At 41.2% G+C, this 16,563-nt stretch overlaps 1 protein-coding gene across 2 annotated transcripts; it reads left to right on the plus strand.

Moving 5' to 3' along the window:
- The first annotated feature begins 126 nt into the window (after positions 1–126).
- LOC113024688 (ectonucleoside triphosphate diphosphohydrolase 7-like) lies at positions 127–13,381 on the plus strand. Of its 2 annotated transcripts, none has more exons than XM_026171956.1 (14): positions 127–305; positions 937–1,037; positions 1,288–1,473; positions 2,226–2,431; positions 4,921–5,071; positions 5,323–5,426; positions 5,550–5,609; positions 5,739–5,887; positions 5,984–6,150; positions 7,575–7,776; positions 7,893–8,012; positions 8,127–8,212; positions 9,371–9,532; positions 10,247–13,381. In XM_026171956.1, exons 2-14 carry the CDS (start codon positions 1,030–1,032, stop codon positions 10,461–10,463), a joined length of 1,818 nt encoding a protein of 605 aa, XP_026027741.1. In that variant the 5' UTR covers positions 127–305; positions 937–1,029; the 3' UTR covers positions 10,464–13,381. The 2 variants fall into 2 exon arrangements, with proteins under 2 accessions (XP_026027741.1, XP_026027742.1); XM_026171957.1 differs by having other exon boundaries at positions 940–1,037.
- Positions 13,382–16,563: the final 3,182 nt, after the last annotated feature.

The raw sequence follows: 16,563 nt of genomic DNA on the forward strand, positions 1-16,563 counted from the left end.
TGTAATAAAAATAATTCCCATATGTCGGAAAAATAAAATATTTCCCATTCCACCGCATTGCATAGTTCTGATTATTCCTACAGGCTTGAATGCAGCAAGCCTTCGCCTTTCGTGTTTGATGACGTAGCCAACCGGCTAACCGGAAATTTCGGTCATTTCCTCTCCGTCTCCTCGTCGTGTTCTCTAAACTAATAATTTACGGTGATGCGGCGAGAGAATAAGGGGTCGTATTGTCTTATCTGTCGAACTACAAACAAGTATTATTAATGTCTGTTACTGCCATGGTGGAGAAGAGGCTTCTGTAGGTACGTTTATAAGAGCGAGTGATAGCATACGGGTGCTGTGATGGTTATCAGTTGTTCGTAAACGTATCCGGTTTGTAATTGAACAGTTATTAACAATGATAGCTACATTTGTAGCCAATAAATAAATACAGCATATAATGTATTTTTCCCTCTGTTATTTGGTTTGGGTTACAGTTATTGTGTTTTATGTAACGGTTTTAGCTTATATAACTGAGAGGTAGGCTAGTTACACTGACCCGTGGAAAAAAAGAGAGATTATACTAAAATGGTCCTCTTCTATTTAACGACAGCGTCTAACAAGTGCAGCACGGGATTTAAAAACATATCACAGATTTGAAGCACAATATGCTTATTGTTCTGGCAGGCAGGCTAGAGTAATTTGTTTGTTTGCAAGTGTTACAAATAAATTCTATTTTTTTGAGGTTGTAGCAAGTAAAATTAAGGCCTTACGAAGACAAACAGTGTTAGTTAGGTCTGCCAGTGTACAGGCTGCCAGCTGACTAGAGTAAAGTATTTATTGTGTTGTAAAGTTTTTCTTTTATTTTTATTTTTACGTGCATTTAGACAACAGGGCATTAACATTAAGTCCGCTGAGCCTCTCTCCCCCCTCCCCCTTCTTACTCCCTTCCAGCAGAAAAAAAATTCAGTTGACAACATCATAATCAGCCTGCAGCCGCCATGAGGTGACGACTGTGACATTTTGTACTTTTGCTGATGTGGACACATGGCAAGGTAATAAACCGATAACAGTTTCTGCTGTCAGAGTATTCCTGAGAAGCCGTTATGCTTGGCACGCTAACAAATGTTTTTCCATGGCTGTGGGAAACACAGGTGTTACTACTTATGTTACTGTGGGCTCAGCACTTAACACAACAGAGCCTATAATTAATTAATTAACTTAAACTTGTATTTACCTACTGTTTCATGTCAGAATGGCTGCTGTTGTATATAACAGTATCTGCTGTGTCTTCGTCTTCCACAGGATTACTTTGTCCTGCCTGCCAGCCTCCTGGTACTGCAGCGTGTCCCTGCTGTCTCTGGGCTGTGCCCCAAGACAGAGGCTTCTGCTCCTGCTGCTGCTGCTCATCACCTCTGCCTTCTTCCTTCTGGAAACCTACCAAAGGCAGCTATGGGGCACCCAGCGACGGTCTGGGACCCAAATTAACAAGTGAGTGGACGGAAATGAAACAAATAAACTCATTTCATTTGAGCCGTACACAGAGGCTGACAGAGTGGCCTCTTGCAAATCTGGAAGCCTTTTGGTAACGTGTTTTCCTCTTATATGCTACTTTGGGCTCACTTTAATAGATTTTTGTCTTCCTGTGTTAGTTTGTCTTGTTAGAAAATGCAATTTCAAAAATCTAGTCCCAAAACCTTTTCCAGTCAGTGTTGTAGAAGCTAAGCTAAACGAAGCATGGCTCTAAGGAAATAGGAGGGTGAAACAGCATGCCAAAACATGCCATAAATTTAGGTGCATTTCATAATCAGCCACCATTAATCTGAGCAATGAAGTCTAGAGAATTTCTTAAGTGCCGCCATGTCGATCATATTCTCTTTGAGCTCAAATAATGCAGGCCCTCCTCTCTTTCAAGTGTGCTCGAGTGGAAAGCTCATGGTAAACAGATAACCAGCTTTGAGAGCACTGTTGAAAGGACTCAGTGTGTGGGACTGACTGCAGGTGTTCTCCTCAGTAAACAAGGGAAAGATACTAAATAAGGAGATCATTTGGAAAAATGTAAATGCACTCTGCGGTTTCTTTGTATGAATGTGTAGAACATTTGTTTCAAGCGGATTTAAAGGAAGAAGCATGTCTGTGGATATTATTTAAGCTCTTGACACCTTTGTGCTTTCTTTGGTACATAAGTGCAGTTTTCTGAGTATATTCTTCATCTCCTAATGTTTCTGTTTGCTCTCCTTCAGATACCTCTCCCTCACTGAGTCTATGGAGGCTACTGACATCCTCAACCCTTCACTGAATTATGGCATCGTGGTGGACTGTGGCAGCAGTGGCTCCAGGATCTTTGTGTATTACTGGCCACCCCATAACGGGAACCCCCACACCCTACTGGACATCAGACAAATGAGGGACCGCAGCCGCAACACTGTCGTCAAGAAGATCAAGCCTGGTGAGTAAGCAAAGCTCACTCGGAGTTTGTACAGAGTGTGAAAGCTTGCTGAGAACGCATAGCTCTACATGAGCAAATGTTAGACTGGTTTTATGAATAGATCCTCTGCGACTCCCCAGGCAGTATGGTGTACAGTGGTTAGAACTTCAAAGCCACAATGTTTCTAGTTCAGGTCTACTGATTGGCTGGGGCCTTTCTTTACGTATCAAAGTTTTAAGACATGGATTTTAGGTCAAGTGGAAGTTCCTAGCTGGCCTTGGATGCGGGGTAGATGAAGTGCTTAGAGCATATAGAATTAAACACTGTATGAATGTGTGGTTAAAGTCCTTTGTCTGGATTTGAAAAGTCATGTCTGTCCATTTTTATCGTCCTTCATCCTCCTACATATTCCTCACATCCTACTGTCTGCACTCTTGTGTATCCTCCTCTCTCTCTCCCTTTTTTCTTGTAGTATAGACGTCCTTTCTTATTATCTGCTGTGGTAGAATAACATGTGAGTTATTGACCAGTTTTGTGAGCCACTGATAATTTTATGAATGTTTTTTTTTTCAGATGGAAATTAGTTTGCAAAAGTTTGACTGCAAAAGGCTTTTTATAAGAACTGAACAGTTTCTGTGTATTAAAATGCTAAATGGCTTTTAATTTGAAACATATACAGGAAATGTTACATTTGTATAAATGGTGTACCCTTAACAGAACAGGAGCAGATCAGAGTACTAAATTTCTCTTTATACTCAGTCAGAAATGGTAAATGGCCTGCATTTGTATAGCGCTTTACTCAGTCCCTAAGGACCCCAAAGCGCTTTACACTACATTCAGTCATTCACACACACACACGGCAATGGCAAGCTACATTGTAGCCACAGCTGCCTTGGGGCGCACTAACAGAGGCGAGGCTGCCGGACACTGGCGCCACCGGGCCCTCTGAGTATCTGCATGATATTTGGCATGCAGGAGGCAGCCTGGAATCGAACCACTGACCTGATTAGTGGCTGACCTGCTCTGCCACCTGAGCTACAGCCACCCCAGAAAGATTTAGGAAAGGCTATGCTCAGCAGTCGAGGTAAATCAAAGTCGGATGGCATAAGATGAATCACAGTGTTCACGTAAATGAATGAGCAATTAGAAGAAACATTGTTTCTAGGTTTGCTTAACTGTAACTGTTTAAGCCTTATGTACAGACCAGAAACAAAGTGGCAAAGACTGATTGTTTATTTGTTTTGTTTTGTTTTTGGTGCCAGACGGTGCCAGTGAGACAGAAGATGATGGCGACAGCGAGATCATTTCTTATTCACTGTTTGCCCTTTGGCTCACGGCCAGAAAAGTGAAAGTCAGAGCATGTGAATCTGGAAAGAACATGATGGAAAACAGAAAGTAGGAAAAAGATAAACAGATTTGGCTTCAGTTGTTTTCCCATGCAAAGTGAACTTGGTGGTGTTACACTTAATTCTATTTTATGTATGTGACTAGACACTGCCGTATAAGTCACTTCTAATTGAAAGATCCCAAAATTAAAATGATAGGACCATTTAATATTCGTACATGTATATTTTCTTTATCTCTTTTTCATTATGTCGTTCTCCTCCTCTTCATCTGTCTCATCCATCACTTTTCTGTCTTCCCTCATTTCCACCTCATCCTCTTCCTCCTCACCTCAGGCCTCATCTCCTGAACTAAAATCAAAGCTCTAACACACAGATCTGTGCATTAATGCTTATACATGCTTATCCATGGCTGATATTATCACAATTACTTAATGTCAGCAGATTAGATATGTGACCCTCCCGACTTATATCCGACTCCTTCCACAAATGTTCACAGCCTCCTCCAGAACAAATAGACACCTGGCATGTTGAGTAACAATAGGATTATGCACTAAATTGGGAGGGGTAAAACAATCTACTAGATTTTACACACTGTACCTTTTAATAATTAGTCACATCAGTGGTGAGGAGCTTTCAGTCCCTGCGACTTTGTTTTATCTCTGCCACAGCAGGCAGATTAGATCGAATGCTGCAGTTAAAGGAAACCTGACCCTTTGAATGCCGGGACATCGTTGTGTGACAACCATTCTAATCATTTTCCTTTTAAGGCTTTTATGATTGATGTGTGGTGTGTAAGGTTATAATGCTGATGTCTTAGCTTTGTCTAGTTCAGTGATCTGCATCAAATACTTCCAGATTTTTCATATCATTCAGCATTTATTCCTACCAAAACACACTCATATATTTTAGATCATGTCATGTAAAGTGTTTGTGTGAAACCTCAACTATACCTATATATTAGTCATTTATTAGTCATTTTATGACCCAAATTCACCCTGTTCAACTTCATCTTATCTTGACAGCATTAGATTTTCTTTCTGTTCCATTATGGGCGACGTATTAGCTTTCTGCATTAGCTAGCTCTAATTTTATAACTAGCTAAAAATTCTGAATTTTGTATTTTATACCTGATTGTACTGTGTGTGTGTGTGTGTATTCTCTCAGGAATCTCTACTCTGGCAACCACACCAACGCAGGCCAGTGACTACCTCCACCCTCTCCTCAGCTTTGCTGCTGCTCATGTCCCAAAGAACAAACATAAAGAGACTCCACTCTACATCCTCTGTACTGCTGGCATGCGGCTGCTGCATGAGAGGTAAACAGAACACCACGCAACAGCATCAGTTTTTAATCTAATGGTATTTTAAGGGAGACCTGGTATGGTTGTTTCCAGCTCCCACTGTGAACCATTTGACTCTACTCTAGTAAAGCTGATATGGTCTCCCTCACCTTTCTTCTGATTGGCTGTCCCTGGTAAATGAAGGGTTTGCAGCTTTCCTCACTTGTTCTGTATTTCTATATTGTGAACAAAACCTCCCGTTTTATGCTGTACTTCTCTGCATGTAGGCAGCAAGCAGACATTATAGAGGATCTTGTCACCGATGTCCCCCTGGAGTTTGATTTCCTCTTTTCCCGTTCACATGTTGAGGTCATCTCTGGGAAACAGGAAGGTGAGCTGACAGTCTTGTTTACCCTGCTGATAGTGGCACTCTTTAAATCTGACACTTCTAACTGCTGCCTGCTTGTTTCTGTGTCTCCTCACTGTGAAACGACATGTTCCTGTGACCTCGTAGGAGTGTATGCATGGATTGGCATTAACTTTGTCTTGGGCCGCTTCGACCATCCTGATGAGGGTGAGTGTGACGGAGGCATGATGTTTACCAAACTCACACTAATGTTTGTTTCACGTGTGTTTTATGCAAAATTGTTATTTTTTGGGGGGGTGGAATTTTTTTAATATTTAAAAAAAAAAAAAATTTTAGAGGACGCCACAGTCGAAGTGACGACAAGTTCTCAGAACCAGCAGCCAATCAGCAGACGGCGCACAGTGGGCATCATGGATATGGGTGGAGCTTCGCTTCAGATCGCCTATGAGGTGCCCAGCGCCATCACCTTCAACTCACCTCAAGAAGTAAGGAAATACACTGAGTACTGACCTGTCCTGCCTGTGATGTAGCCTGGAAGGCTGCTCCTGTCTGCATTAGCGTAACACGCCTGTGGTTTTCAGGAGGAGGCAGGGAAGAGCTTCCTCGCAGAGTTTAATCTGGGCTGTGATGTCGAGCACACGCAACACGTGTACCGAGTGTATGTCACCACGTTCCTGGGCTTTGGAGGAAACATGGCCAGGCAGCGCTACGAGGACCAGCTCTTTAACAGCACCTTCACCAAGAACAGGTTAGTCACATGTGTTTTTTATGCTTGAAGCACACTGTGAGATACCTGCAAATATCTACATTTTGCATTACAGCTGCATAACTGATATGTGTCTCATTTTTCCTTTAGACAGAGCTACACTGTAAAACTGATATTTACAGGCAGTTGTTATTATTCTATAGCCAATATATTATAACATTCACTTTACTTCTAATTAGTGTGAATGTAGATTAAACATTCACAGCATTATAATCCAAATCTTTGTTATTATTTTTCATTATTATTATCCTGTATTGTGTAGGTTTTTCACCAGCTATCACCTTCAACTTAGAAAAACCATTCAACCACCGTTATATTGCTCTTCTTTTCTACATGTCTGCTTGTATTTTTCTCATTTCTAACTTTTATATTTTTTGAAATATTCAACTTTATTCAACAAAATCTATAATGTATTTCAATGGAGAGAAGTGTTTAAACCCTCTTTTAAGTTGCCCCTCTTTTAACTCTAACTGCTTCCATATACGTTCACCTACAGACACCTTTCAGGCTTTAAAACGAAGCCAAGACATGAAACTATTGAGCTTGTATTTATCTTTTCAATATTTTTTATAGTTTTTCTTCAGTTCCACTTTTCATGCTTTTTTTCACCCGTTTCAGAGTTTATGATGAGTGTCTGTGGGATCGGTTAGAGTGGGGTAGAGTGGGACAAGTCCAAAAATGAATCACATTTTTTTGTCTTTCAACTGCTGCTGTGTTGACAGTTTTCCCTCTACAGCCATTGTTTTACCCATAGCCATTATTGTCCTCCTTCATCAGTGTTATTATCATTAAGGTTCTCCTATAAATGCCTCCTCCATCCAACTCTTCCATAGAGAACAATGTTAAACAGCTCCCATATTTACTCTAAAAGTAAGCTGAAGCAAACAAAAATCAACACCTGTCTCCCAGGTGTGTTACCATAAGAGATCAGCTTCTAGACGGTGTCTTTTCCTCTCATGCCTTTCGTATTACTCTTACCCAAAGTCAAGCTGGCACTTATCACAGCTGTTTTCTCTATTTGCTTCTTTCCAGGTTTTGCTGAACCTTGTAAAAATACTGTCTGCCTTTAACTTGGTTTAATCTCAGAAACTAGAAAAACAGCACCATCTCCCTGCACACAATCACACATCCTCTCTAAAATCCAATCTGGAGCATGTGATGTGAAACATAGTGCACATACATTCAGGACTGTGAATCTTTTGTGTATAAAATGATATGAATAATTAATGATCTTGATTTGACAATGTTGATTCAGACTTTTAAACATCCTATAACTGATCAAGTATTTAATTCTGATTCACTGATTTATCTAATTGCAGACACTTATCTTTCTAAACCTCACATTCTTTCAGTGTAGCTAAGTGAAGGAAGTAGATTTAATTTTTTTTTTCCATGTTATTGTCCAGATATCTAACCACACAGACGGGTCTGAGTAAGGACAAACCGTACCTGGACTCCTGCCTGCCCGTCGGACTGACTGAAACAATAGTCCGGGACAATCGCACGCTGCACCTGAGGGGTCAGGGTGACTGGACCAAGTGTCAGGAGGCAGTGCGACCCTTCCTGGGTCTCCATAATGGCACTATGTCACCAAGAGGTGTCTATCAGGTATGGACCTTTATGATAGCAAGGTTTTGTTTATGGTATTGATCGCTGCTCAGTCTTTCCTTGATTCTTTATAAAGTAGAGATGCAAAGAAAAATTGGCATCTAATATTTTTGCAGGCTCCCATCAACTTCAGCAACAGTGAGTTCTATGGTTTCTCTGAGTTTTACTACTGTATGGAGGACGTGCTCAGGATAGGAGGACAGTACAACAGTGAGAAATACTCCAAAGCTTCTATGGTAACAGACAAACAAAACCAGTCCTTCCATTAGACAAATATATTAGATAAAAGATTTTAACATTCTGTGTTTGTTCAGTGAAAGTTCAGTTTCATGTTTCGGTTTATTTAACAGGACTACTGCTCTACCCAGTGGTCGACACTGAAACAGCGTCTGGAAAACCACCTTTACTCCAAACAGGCAGACGACAGCAGACTGAAGTAAGTTCAGTTTTCTGGCTGTATTCATGCTATTCTAAATTGTCCGTGGAAACACCTGCACACAAACGACACACACAAATAAATGTGGCATCTTTTGAGAATTTTCCAGTTCTGTGTGAGAGTTTTTTCATAGCAAAGAGCAGAACCTGAGATGTGAAGTGTGTAATTATCACAATCGCCAATTCACTTTTATTAGGCCACATGAGGAGGAACTCTTCAGTTACTCCCCAACTACTTCACTGACCATATGTAGAAAATGGACAAAGTTACGTCAGCCGTTGGTTTGTGGTTTATTTTTGTCATCAAACCAAATTTCTAGAACTGGACATGTTTGTGGCTAAAATCTTCACATGTTTAAGATACACACATATTTATTCAGTCTAGCAAACTGCAGTTAATTGCAGATCATATTGTGTGTTGTAAATGAGGATACTTCTTTTCTCCTGCTTTCCACATATAAACAAATCTCTCTGAACTTGATTTTCAGCCCATAAACTCTTGGTAAGTAAGGCTGACCCAATTCTTCTACCAATGCACAACAGTGGATTATTTCAGTAACACCAGGAGCCACAGGCACATCCAAGCATTTCGAGGACAGTAAACAAAAAAAACAGAACAAATATTTCCTAATTGCTCACTTCTCAGTTCTTTACGTCACTAACTATAAATTATGCATAAATTCTGTATAAATACACAAACAAACTCAAATTTTACACGCGAGTCTTTATGATGTGACATCGCTAACATGAAAAAAGGAGAAAAAGCAACTCTTACCGTCATGTACCAGCTGAAATGTTCACCCCAGAAACTGATATAGCTTTGCAGTTAAGTGCAGGTTGATGTAACAGCCTGCTGCCATCGTTTTGCCACTTTCAGTCGTAGAGTTTCACCCACAGCTTTGTTTGTCTCAGTGGGAAATGGCAAATGAAGGCTAATGATGTCAGCTACATCACTCTTCAGACTGTGTTTTGATTCTTGAAAAAATGATATACTGCTGGTGGCAAAGTTGTGAAAGTTATTCCCTTTCTTGCCTGCAGGTGGTGCACATTTGCATGACTCTATCTGCAGCTGTAAATCTAAATGGCTGCTTTGTTTTCCCTGCCCTCAGATGTCACTTTCATCCTCCTCTGACCCATTATTGTGCTGTTTTTACCCCAGGTATCAGTGCTTCAAGTCAGCCTGGGTGTATGAAGTGTTACACTCTGGTTTCCGTTTCCCCACCAACTACCTGAACCTGAAAACAGCCCAGCTGGTTTATGACAAAGAGGTCCAGTGGACTTTGGGGGCCATCCTGTACAAAACCCGCTTCCTGCCTCTCAGGTAACTGTCAGATATGTCACACTTTAACTCTACACTAACTTACGCTGGTATGTACTTTCATTGATTTGCTCCTGTTATCCCTGCACTGAGTTACCTTTTAACTTGTAGGTTTGTTTGGGGAAAAAACACAAGATGTGTCACAGGAATGTGCTCGCTATGAAAAACACGGCTTACGTCTTTATCTTGTCACAGTCTGAAATCAGCTATAGAGCGATTCAGTTCATTTTTATTCATGAAGCACTAAACCAGAACAACTGTCACCTGACACCTCGAGGGGTTTTAGACTCTAAAGTAAAGACGCTAAAGTAATAGAGAAAAAACCCAGCAATCACTTGGAGCAACCACTTGGTGACAGTGGGAAGGAAAAACTCCCTTTTAACAGGAAGAAACCTCCAGTAGGTCCAGGCTGAGACAGGAGCAGCTAACTGCTTTGACTGGTGGGGGACAAAAGACACGCTGTGCAAGAGAGCCACAAATTAATAATAACAAGCACAGTGCATCATATAAACAGAGTTTGTTTACCTGAAAAGATTTTTAAAACATCCTCTTTACATCCGTGAAATGAAACAGTTACAGAAAGTTATAACTTGACTAAACCTGCCCCCCAAACATAATACACCAGCTAAACAGAATGCTGCTCCTGCTGCTCTGCTCATTAGCAAGGATTTGTTTTGGATTAAACATGTGCTTCCTCTGCCCCGCTTGTTTCTCCAGGGACCTGCAGCAGGAAGCACTGCGGCAGAACCACCCCAGCTGGCTGCGCTCTTCATTCGTCTACAACCACCACCTGTTCTCACTCTGCATCCTGGTGGTGGTGCTGGCCATCCTGCTCTACATCCTGCGCCTGCGGAGGATTCACCAGCGGGAGCAGCGGCAGGCCGAGGTCCTGAACCTCCTCTGGGTGGAAGAGGGAGAGGCTCTCCTCCCCTGAGAAATATGTCTGGGACGGGAGGCTCCACACTAATCGCATACAGTCTTATATGTGCCTCACTGTGTGTGAAAAATGTGAGTATGGAGGACAGTTGAGGAAGGGAGAAATTACTCAGTGGAAAAGCGTGTGATTTGGTAGATTATGATGTAAGAGGAGACCAGACAAAAACATCGCAACATGGAGACAGTTTAATGAGCCCCGAAATCAAACACCTCTGTATATCCTTTGATCGTACAGAGCTCACCTCAGACTGGAGAGACAGACTCTGGGCTCACTTTCTTCTCTTCACGACCACTTTGGATGAAAAGAATCACCCCAGGTTTACAGGATCAAACCACTCCTTTTTTTTGGGGGGGGGGGGGCTACCCATTCCTTCGAATATCTTATTTCTAGGTTACAGGCAGTGTGGATGGTTAACATGGATGTGGTGTCATTGTTAATGTTTCCACTGCTGACTGAGGAGAAAACACGAGAGGATAGAGATTATTTTGCAATATGGGCTCACTGGAGGGGAAAAGTCACCTAAAAGGACAGCAGAGGGAGTGGTCATTCGTTATCATCTAATTGTTTTGTCTTTTGTTTTATCATATTGAAAGTCAAAGCGGTTGCGCAAAAATTCAGTTCTTAAAGGGGACCTTAACATTTTTCCCACCTATGTATTGTTACAGTGGTTGGTGGTCGTATGAAATAAAAGTGTCAAGTAATGAGGTCAGTCACTGGGCAATAATCTCTGTGGGTAAAAGCTCAGGCTTCAGACTGATTTAAACACTCAGTTTGACATTGTTTTTTCTACCCTTGGCTCTGGATGATGTCAGTGACAGGGGATAGCCCAAATATGGGCATCTCAGGCACATTACACTCACTGTGAGCACAGAAGCCCCCGCTGGCTTAAAGGGAAGGTTGCAAGAGCGAAAGCAGTTCACTTTAGATAGAAGATGAACTGGGGGGCTCCACTGAGGCCCAGTATAAGTTAGATAAGGATTATATTTAGGCGTGAATGATACAGAGCTACTCTGGTACAGTCAAAGGATAAAAATGAGCATATTGGGTCCATATGAAACAAACCCAGGCAGCCTGAGCTCTTTAATGCGAGCAGAGCTGAGAGTAGGCAGAGGCTGAATGAGTGCCAGATGTTTATATGGACCACCCATCACGAGACAGGTTGTGTACATATATGACTGGATGGTATATGATGCATGTGCTTATAGAGCGACTTCCGTTTTAACGCGAATCCTATTTACATGCTGTTTACATCTCCAAATATCACACAAACACAACATTATGCCACAACATGCCAAACATTACTCACCTGTGTCAGTGGCTGCTGCAGATGAGAAATACCAGGAAAAATCTGCCACTTTTGCATACAGGTTTTTGTATCCTACATGACCTGTGCTTTCCCCCGCCATCATTTCTGTAGCCCAGTGTTACCTGCCCTTTATCTGTGAAATGACATCTGTAACAAACCCTAAGCTGCTTCATACCTGAGAACTTATTTTTTGTTTCAGCCCTCGTGCCCAGCTCAATTGCTCACTTCTCCAAAACTGGCATTTCATTATAAGTTAGTGCAAGTTGATTTAAAGCTTGTTGTCACCATTCCTCCATGATCAAGGATCGGCTTTCACCCACAGCTCCGTTCGTCTCGATGGGAAGATTTCCTTCAAAGCAATCCTGCAGACTGATGATGTCAGCTGCATCACTTTGGCCTCAGACCATGGTTTGATACTTGAATTCCACTGCTGTCCTGCCAATACCCCCGTCCAACCAAATTTTAATCAGAGGGTAGGCAGGGCCAAGAAGCTTTTTAGCTGAAATAAGCAAGGAGGCTTAATCAGAGTCTGGACAGAGGCACTGAAAGCAGAAGAAGAACCTGCAGGCCTGATTTAAGCAGATGCTGTCTGATTTTTGAATGCAATAACTCAGAGAAAGGGGGAGGGACACTTCCTGTGCCTCAGGCTTAGATGGATACTGGGACATGAACGAAAGTACAGAACAGCTCTCAGTCTGTGTTTCGAATATCAAGATGAACTACTTTAAAGCCATTTTTAGGAGTAGAGCCTAATGCAGACAAAGAGGTGTATTCCATTCTGTGTCTACTGTATTGTATAGCTGTAAATTGAAATCACTGTTTTGTTTTGTTTTTCTTTTTGAGTGACATGTTCTGACAAACTGATGGAGCTGTGCAGCAAACCATGAAGATAGAAATATGTGTTTGAGCCACACCTGGTGACATTTCCTGAGAAGTCATATAAATCATAGATCCTACAGTGGATTGTTTTTAAATGTTCAAATGTATGGCTCAGAGTTTCTCACAGCGATTTCTGTCAGTGGGACGGGGCATGATTCATCCAGCTGAACGATGATGACTCCATTGTTTTCAAAGAAAACTGTCCTTTTGTAAGCTGTAAGTGGTGCTAATGTGAATGTTTTGTTGTTTAGACAAGCGGAGCCGTTTGAGAGCTTTGCGTCATTTCAGAACGTTAAATATGTTCTCTTGTTTTCTCCGTTCTGCTGCTCCTCGTATAGATGAGTTCTGACTTGTCTTCATCAAATCGTCAGTGTTCATTTGTAACGTTTCTCCCATGTGTATGCAACAAATACTTTCACTCTTATATTCTTAATCAATGAGACTTGAGTGCCAACAGGTCCATTTTGTTTCATTCCAGTTCTTATGTTAAAAAACTGCAAACCTCTTTCTGATCCATCCTGATGAGAATTTTTAAGATTTCTGCTGCTTCTGTGATATTTTGACTCCTGACGGAGGACCAGTCATTGACTGTCTTTCCAGAGCTGGGCATTGTGCAATCTTGAACAGTAATTCACTGAAGAGGAGATTTGATTTCAATGTTTTTAATTGTGGTACTTTTAATGTAAATGTGAACCGAATCAATCCCAATAAATGGTTCTTTGTAATTCAAGTGATTTGACTCTTGATAGCACACCTCACGCAATGCACAGAACTAACTGCAGACATGAAATGATGTTAGCTGTGTTCAAGCAAAGCAGCAACTGCTGGATATGAAAATCCAACATCCAAGTGCCAAAATAGCCACGGGATCATTTTGGGCAGCCAATGGCTGACTGAAAAAGTGAGTCCGTCCAATCACTTCCCCTAGAGACCCATGTTAAAATCAAAGACTGTATACAAATAATGGCAATAGCCACGTTCATTCACTCACTGTTTCTGGACTCTGCATATGAGGGTTCAGTGTAATCATGCTGGAACTAGAAAAGTAGTGACACAATCAGACACTCATCTCCACAGTGACACCGATTAGCAACTTTTCCTATTATCACCCACCCCCTTTAAATTGTTTTGGGGTTTGTTTGGTTTTTTTTACATTAGCTGGTTTGAGTCACTGAAACAGACTTTTGTGCTTTCTAATGCAGGAACTTTTAGTGGCTGTTTTGTTATTGTTTGACAAATAATAAAGTTTGCTGTGTGATTAAATATACTAGCAGACTATTTAAGAGGACTAACTTTTCAGTATATGAAATTATATTTAGCAGGATGTCTGTGCACTATCCAGCTAAGCTTAAAGCTGGAGTCAAGGCTTCAAAATCTATAAACAAAAACACACAGTTATATAGTTCATTGTGGTCAAATTATGACATTTTCCCATCAAATCATATCAGGTCATTTCTGGTATTAAATGTAAGTTTTTTAGGAAAAGAAATATTGGAACTGAAACTATCACAATTCATAATAAGTTGCTGTGGATTTTTCATTTTTGTTAGTCTGAGGTAATAAACCAACAGATCATATGTAGATGATATAAATGTAAGCAAATAAATGGTGCCATTTAATGGATCTTTTCAGAGAAGGTTTGATACAGTTAATTAAACTTTCCTACCTCACTTCTAGTAACATTTATTCAGAAACTCTTTTATATCACTATATTTTCATCTATGGACATGCCAATAAGCTTCAGCTAAAGTGCAACTAAAAAATCTGACAAGCTTCAGTGACTGTGCATGTGTGAGGAGATCAGAAGGTTAGCAGGGTTTGAAGATTTCTTTAGGGCATTTTTTCATCTTTAATGCATTAACTTACATAAGTTTTCATACAGAGTGATGGGAGTGTGAATGGATTTGAGAAAGACTACTCTTCACTTTGCCTGTTCTGGACAGTGGTATTTGGATACTACAATCACCACAAGTACATAATTTTTATTGTATAAAATGACCAAATGTGATACCAAATGGCATTTATAATCAGAAAGATAGTTCATTTAAAAAATCTGAAAAAATGAAACCAACAAAGTAGTGACAAATTCTGCAGGTCTTCAAACTGGCCTTTGTGACAGGCCATCTGAAAAGTTTGTGCTTAAAAACTCCTTTATTACGTTAGCTAACGTAATAAAGGATAAAGGATTTCTTTGCATCATCAGATGGGGAAAGAACATCAAGGTCTAATATGTTCAATTTGATAATACAGACAAAACAGGGACCCAATCCTTGGGGAGGACCGATTTTTGACGCAGCGTGTTTTAGGGTTTGAAAGCCACAGAGACGCGGTGGCGTTTAGAGAAAGCGCAGGGCAGGGATAGCTCAGTAGGTAGAGTGGTTGCTTACCTTCCCATGATCGGAAAGGCGGGGGTTCGAATCCACTGAACGGCTACCCTGAGGTACCCTTGAGCAAGGTACCGTCCCTGCTCAGTGGCTGCCCACTGCTTCACTGAGTGAATAAGTCAAATACAAAGAGAGTAATTTCCCCACGCGGATCAATAAAGTATACATTATTATTATTATTAGATGCATACGGGATCACTGAGGGTTTTCGCTTAGGCAGCAGTTGTCCTTCTCTCCTGGATCGGCTGGAGCTTTCCTTAGGAGCCTTCCCAGCTTTGACAAATGTCCAGCTGGGATAACCACATTTACTCAGGGCCTTCTTGATGTGATGTTCTTCCTGGCCGCTGTGTCTGTGGGGTTGGTGTTCACTCTGTGTTGTAGCGTCCTGATGACAACCAGTTTATGCTCCGGTGGACGATGAGAGTGAAACCTTAAATACTGATCCATATGCATAGGTTTAAACATCTACTTTAAATATCCCCCATTACTGATGGAAATGTTACAGTCTAAGAAGGCTAACCTGCCATTTTTCATATCCTCCCTGGTGAATTTGATGTGTTGGTCCACCGAATTAATGCGATCCATGAATTGTGGTACATCCTGACACAAAGGTGTCTGAACCAATGACTTAGTGCTGTTCCAGGGTATGATAACAGAGTTCTCTTTTCCACTTCTTTCATGTCCACATTGGTCACAATGGTGAACCCATGGCACATGCGGGTTAGTGCACCATGGGTTGTCATGGTGCACTAACCCGCGTGTGCCATGGGTCAGTATTACATGACCTTTGTATGTGAAATAGGTGGAATTAAGACACAGTTCCAAAGCAAACACACTTGGTCTGTGGTGAGAGTGGTCCTGTTGCTGAGGTTGGGGTCATCCTGTAATCTCTTATGAACAACCTCCACTGCTTCAGTGACTGGAACATAAGTGAAGAGAGATGTAACATCGTATGAGACCATGGTTTCATCTGCCTCCATAGGACATCTCTCACCTTCTCAACAAAATCCAAAGTGTTCTGGATGTGGTGTTCAGAGCTGCCTACCAACGGGTTGAAGATCGAAGCCAGAGACTTTGAGATGTTATAGGTGACCGAGTTGATCATACAGACAATTGGTGTTAAAGTTACACCCTGTTTATGTGGTGAATGATACACTGTTAACCTTTGCTGTATTTTTCATTATTATGTGATTTGAATGGTTCATCATACTGTTTGTGTATTTTTACTCTTTCAGTGGTTGGTTGCAATAGTGCATTACATTTTAACTCTTTCACTGCCAACCATTTCCAGATTTTCCTCCAACCTATGCCATTTGTCAGTATGATACCAGTGAAAGTATTATGGTTTTGACTTTTTAGGGGACTTGCCTGTGTGTAAGGTTCAAGAATTCTGATCATCTAATCTGCTGCATGCAGTTGTATGCACATGCACAGCTGCTGCAAATGTGTGCTTGCCACTGCGTTGCCAAAGGCGAACTTCAGTCAGTGGAGAATATTGTAATAATTTGGCGGAGGCTTCTCAGTCGAG

Source organism: Astatotilapia calliptera, chromosome 6, assembly GCF_900246225.1.
Source record: "Astatotilapia calliptera chromosome 6, fAstCal1.2, whole genome shotgun sequence".
Taxonomy (NCBI): Eukaryota; Metazoa; Chordata; class Actinopteri; order Cichliformes; family Cichlidae; genus Astatotilapia; species Astatotilapia calliptera.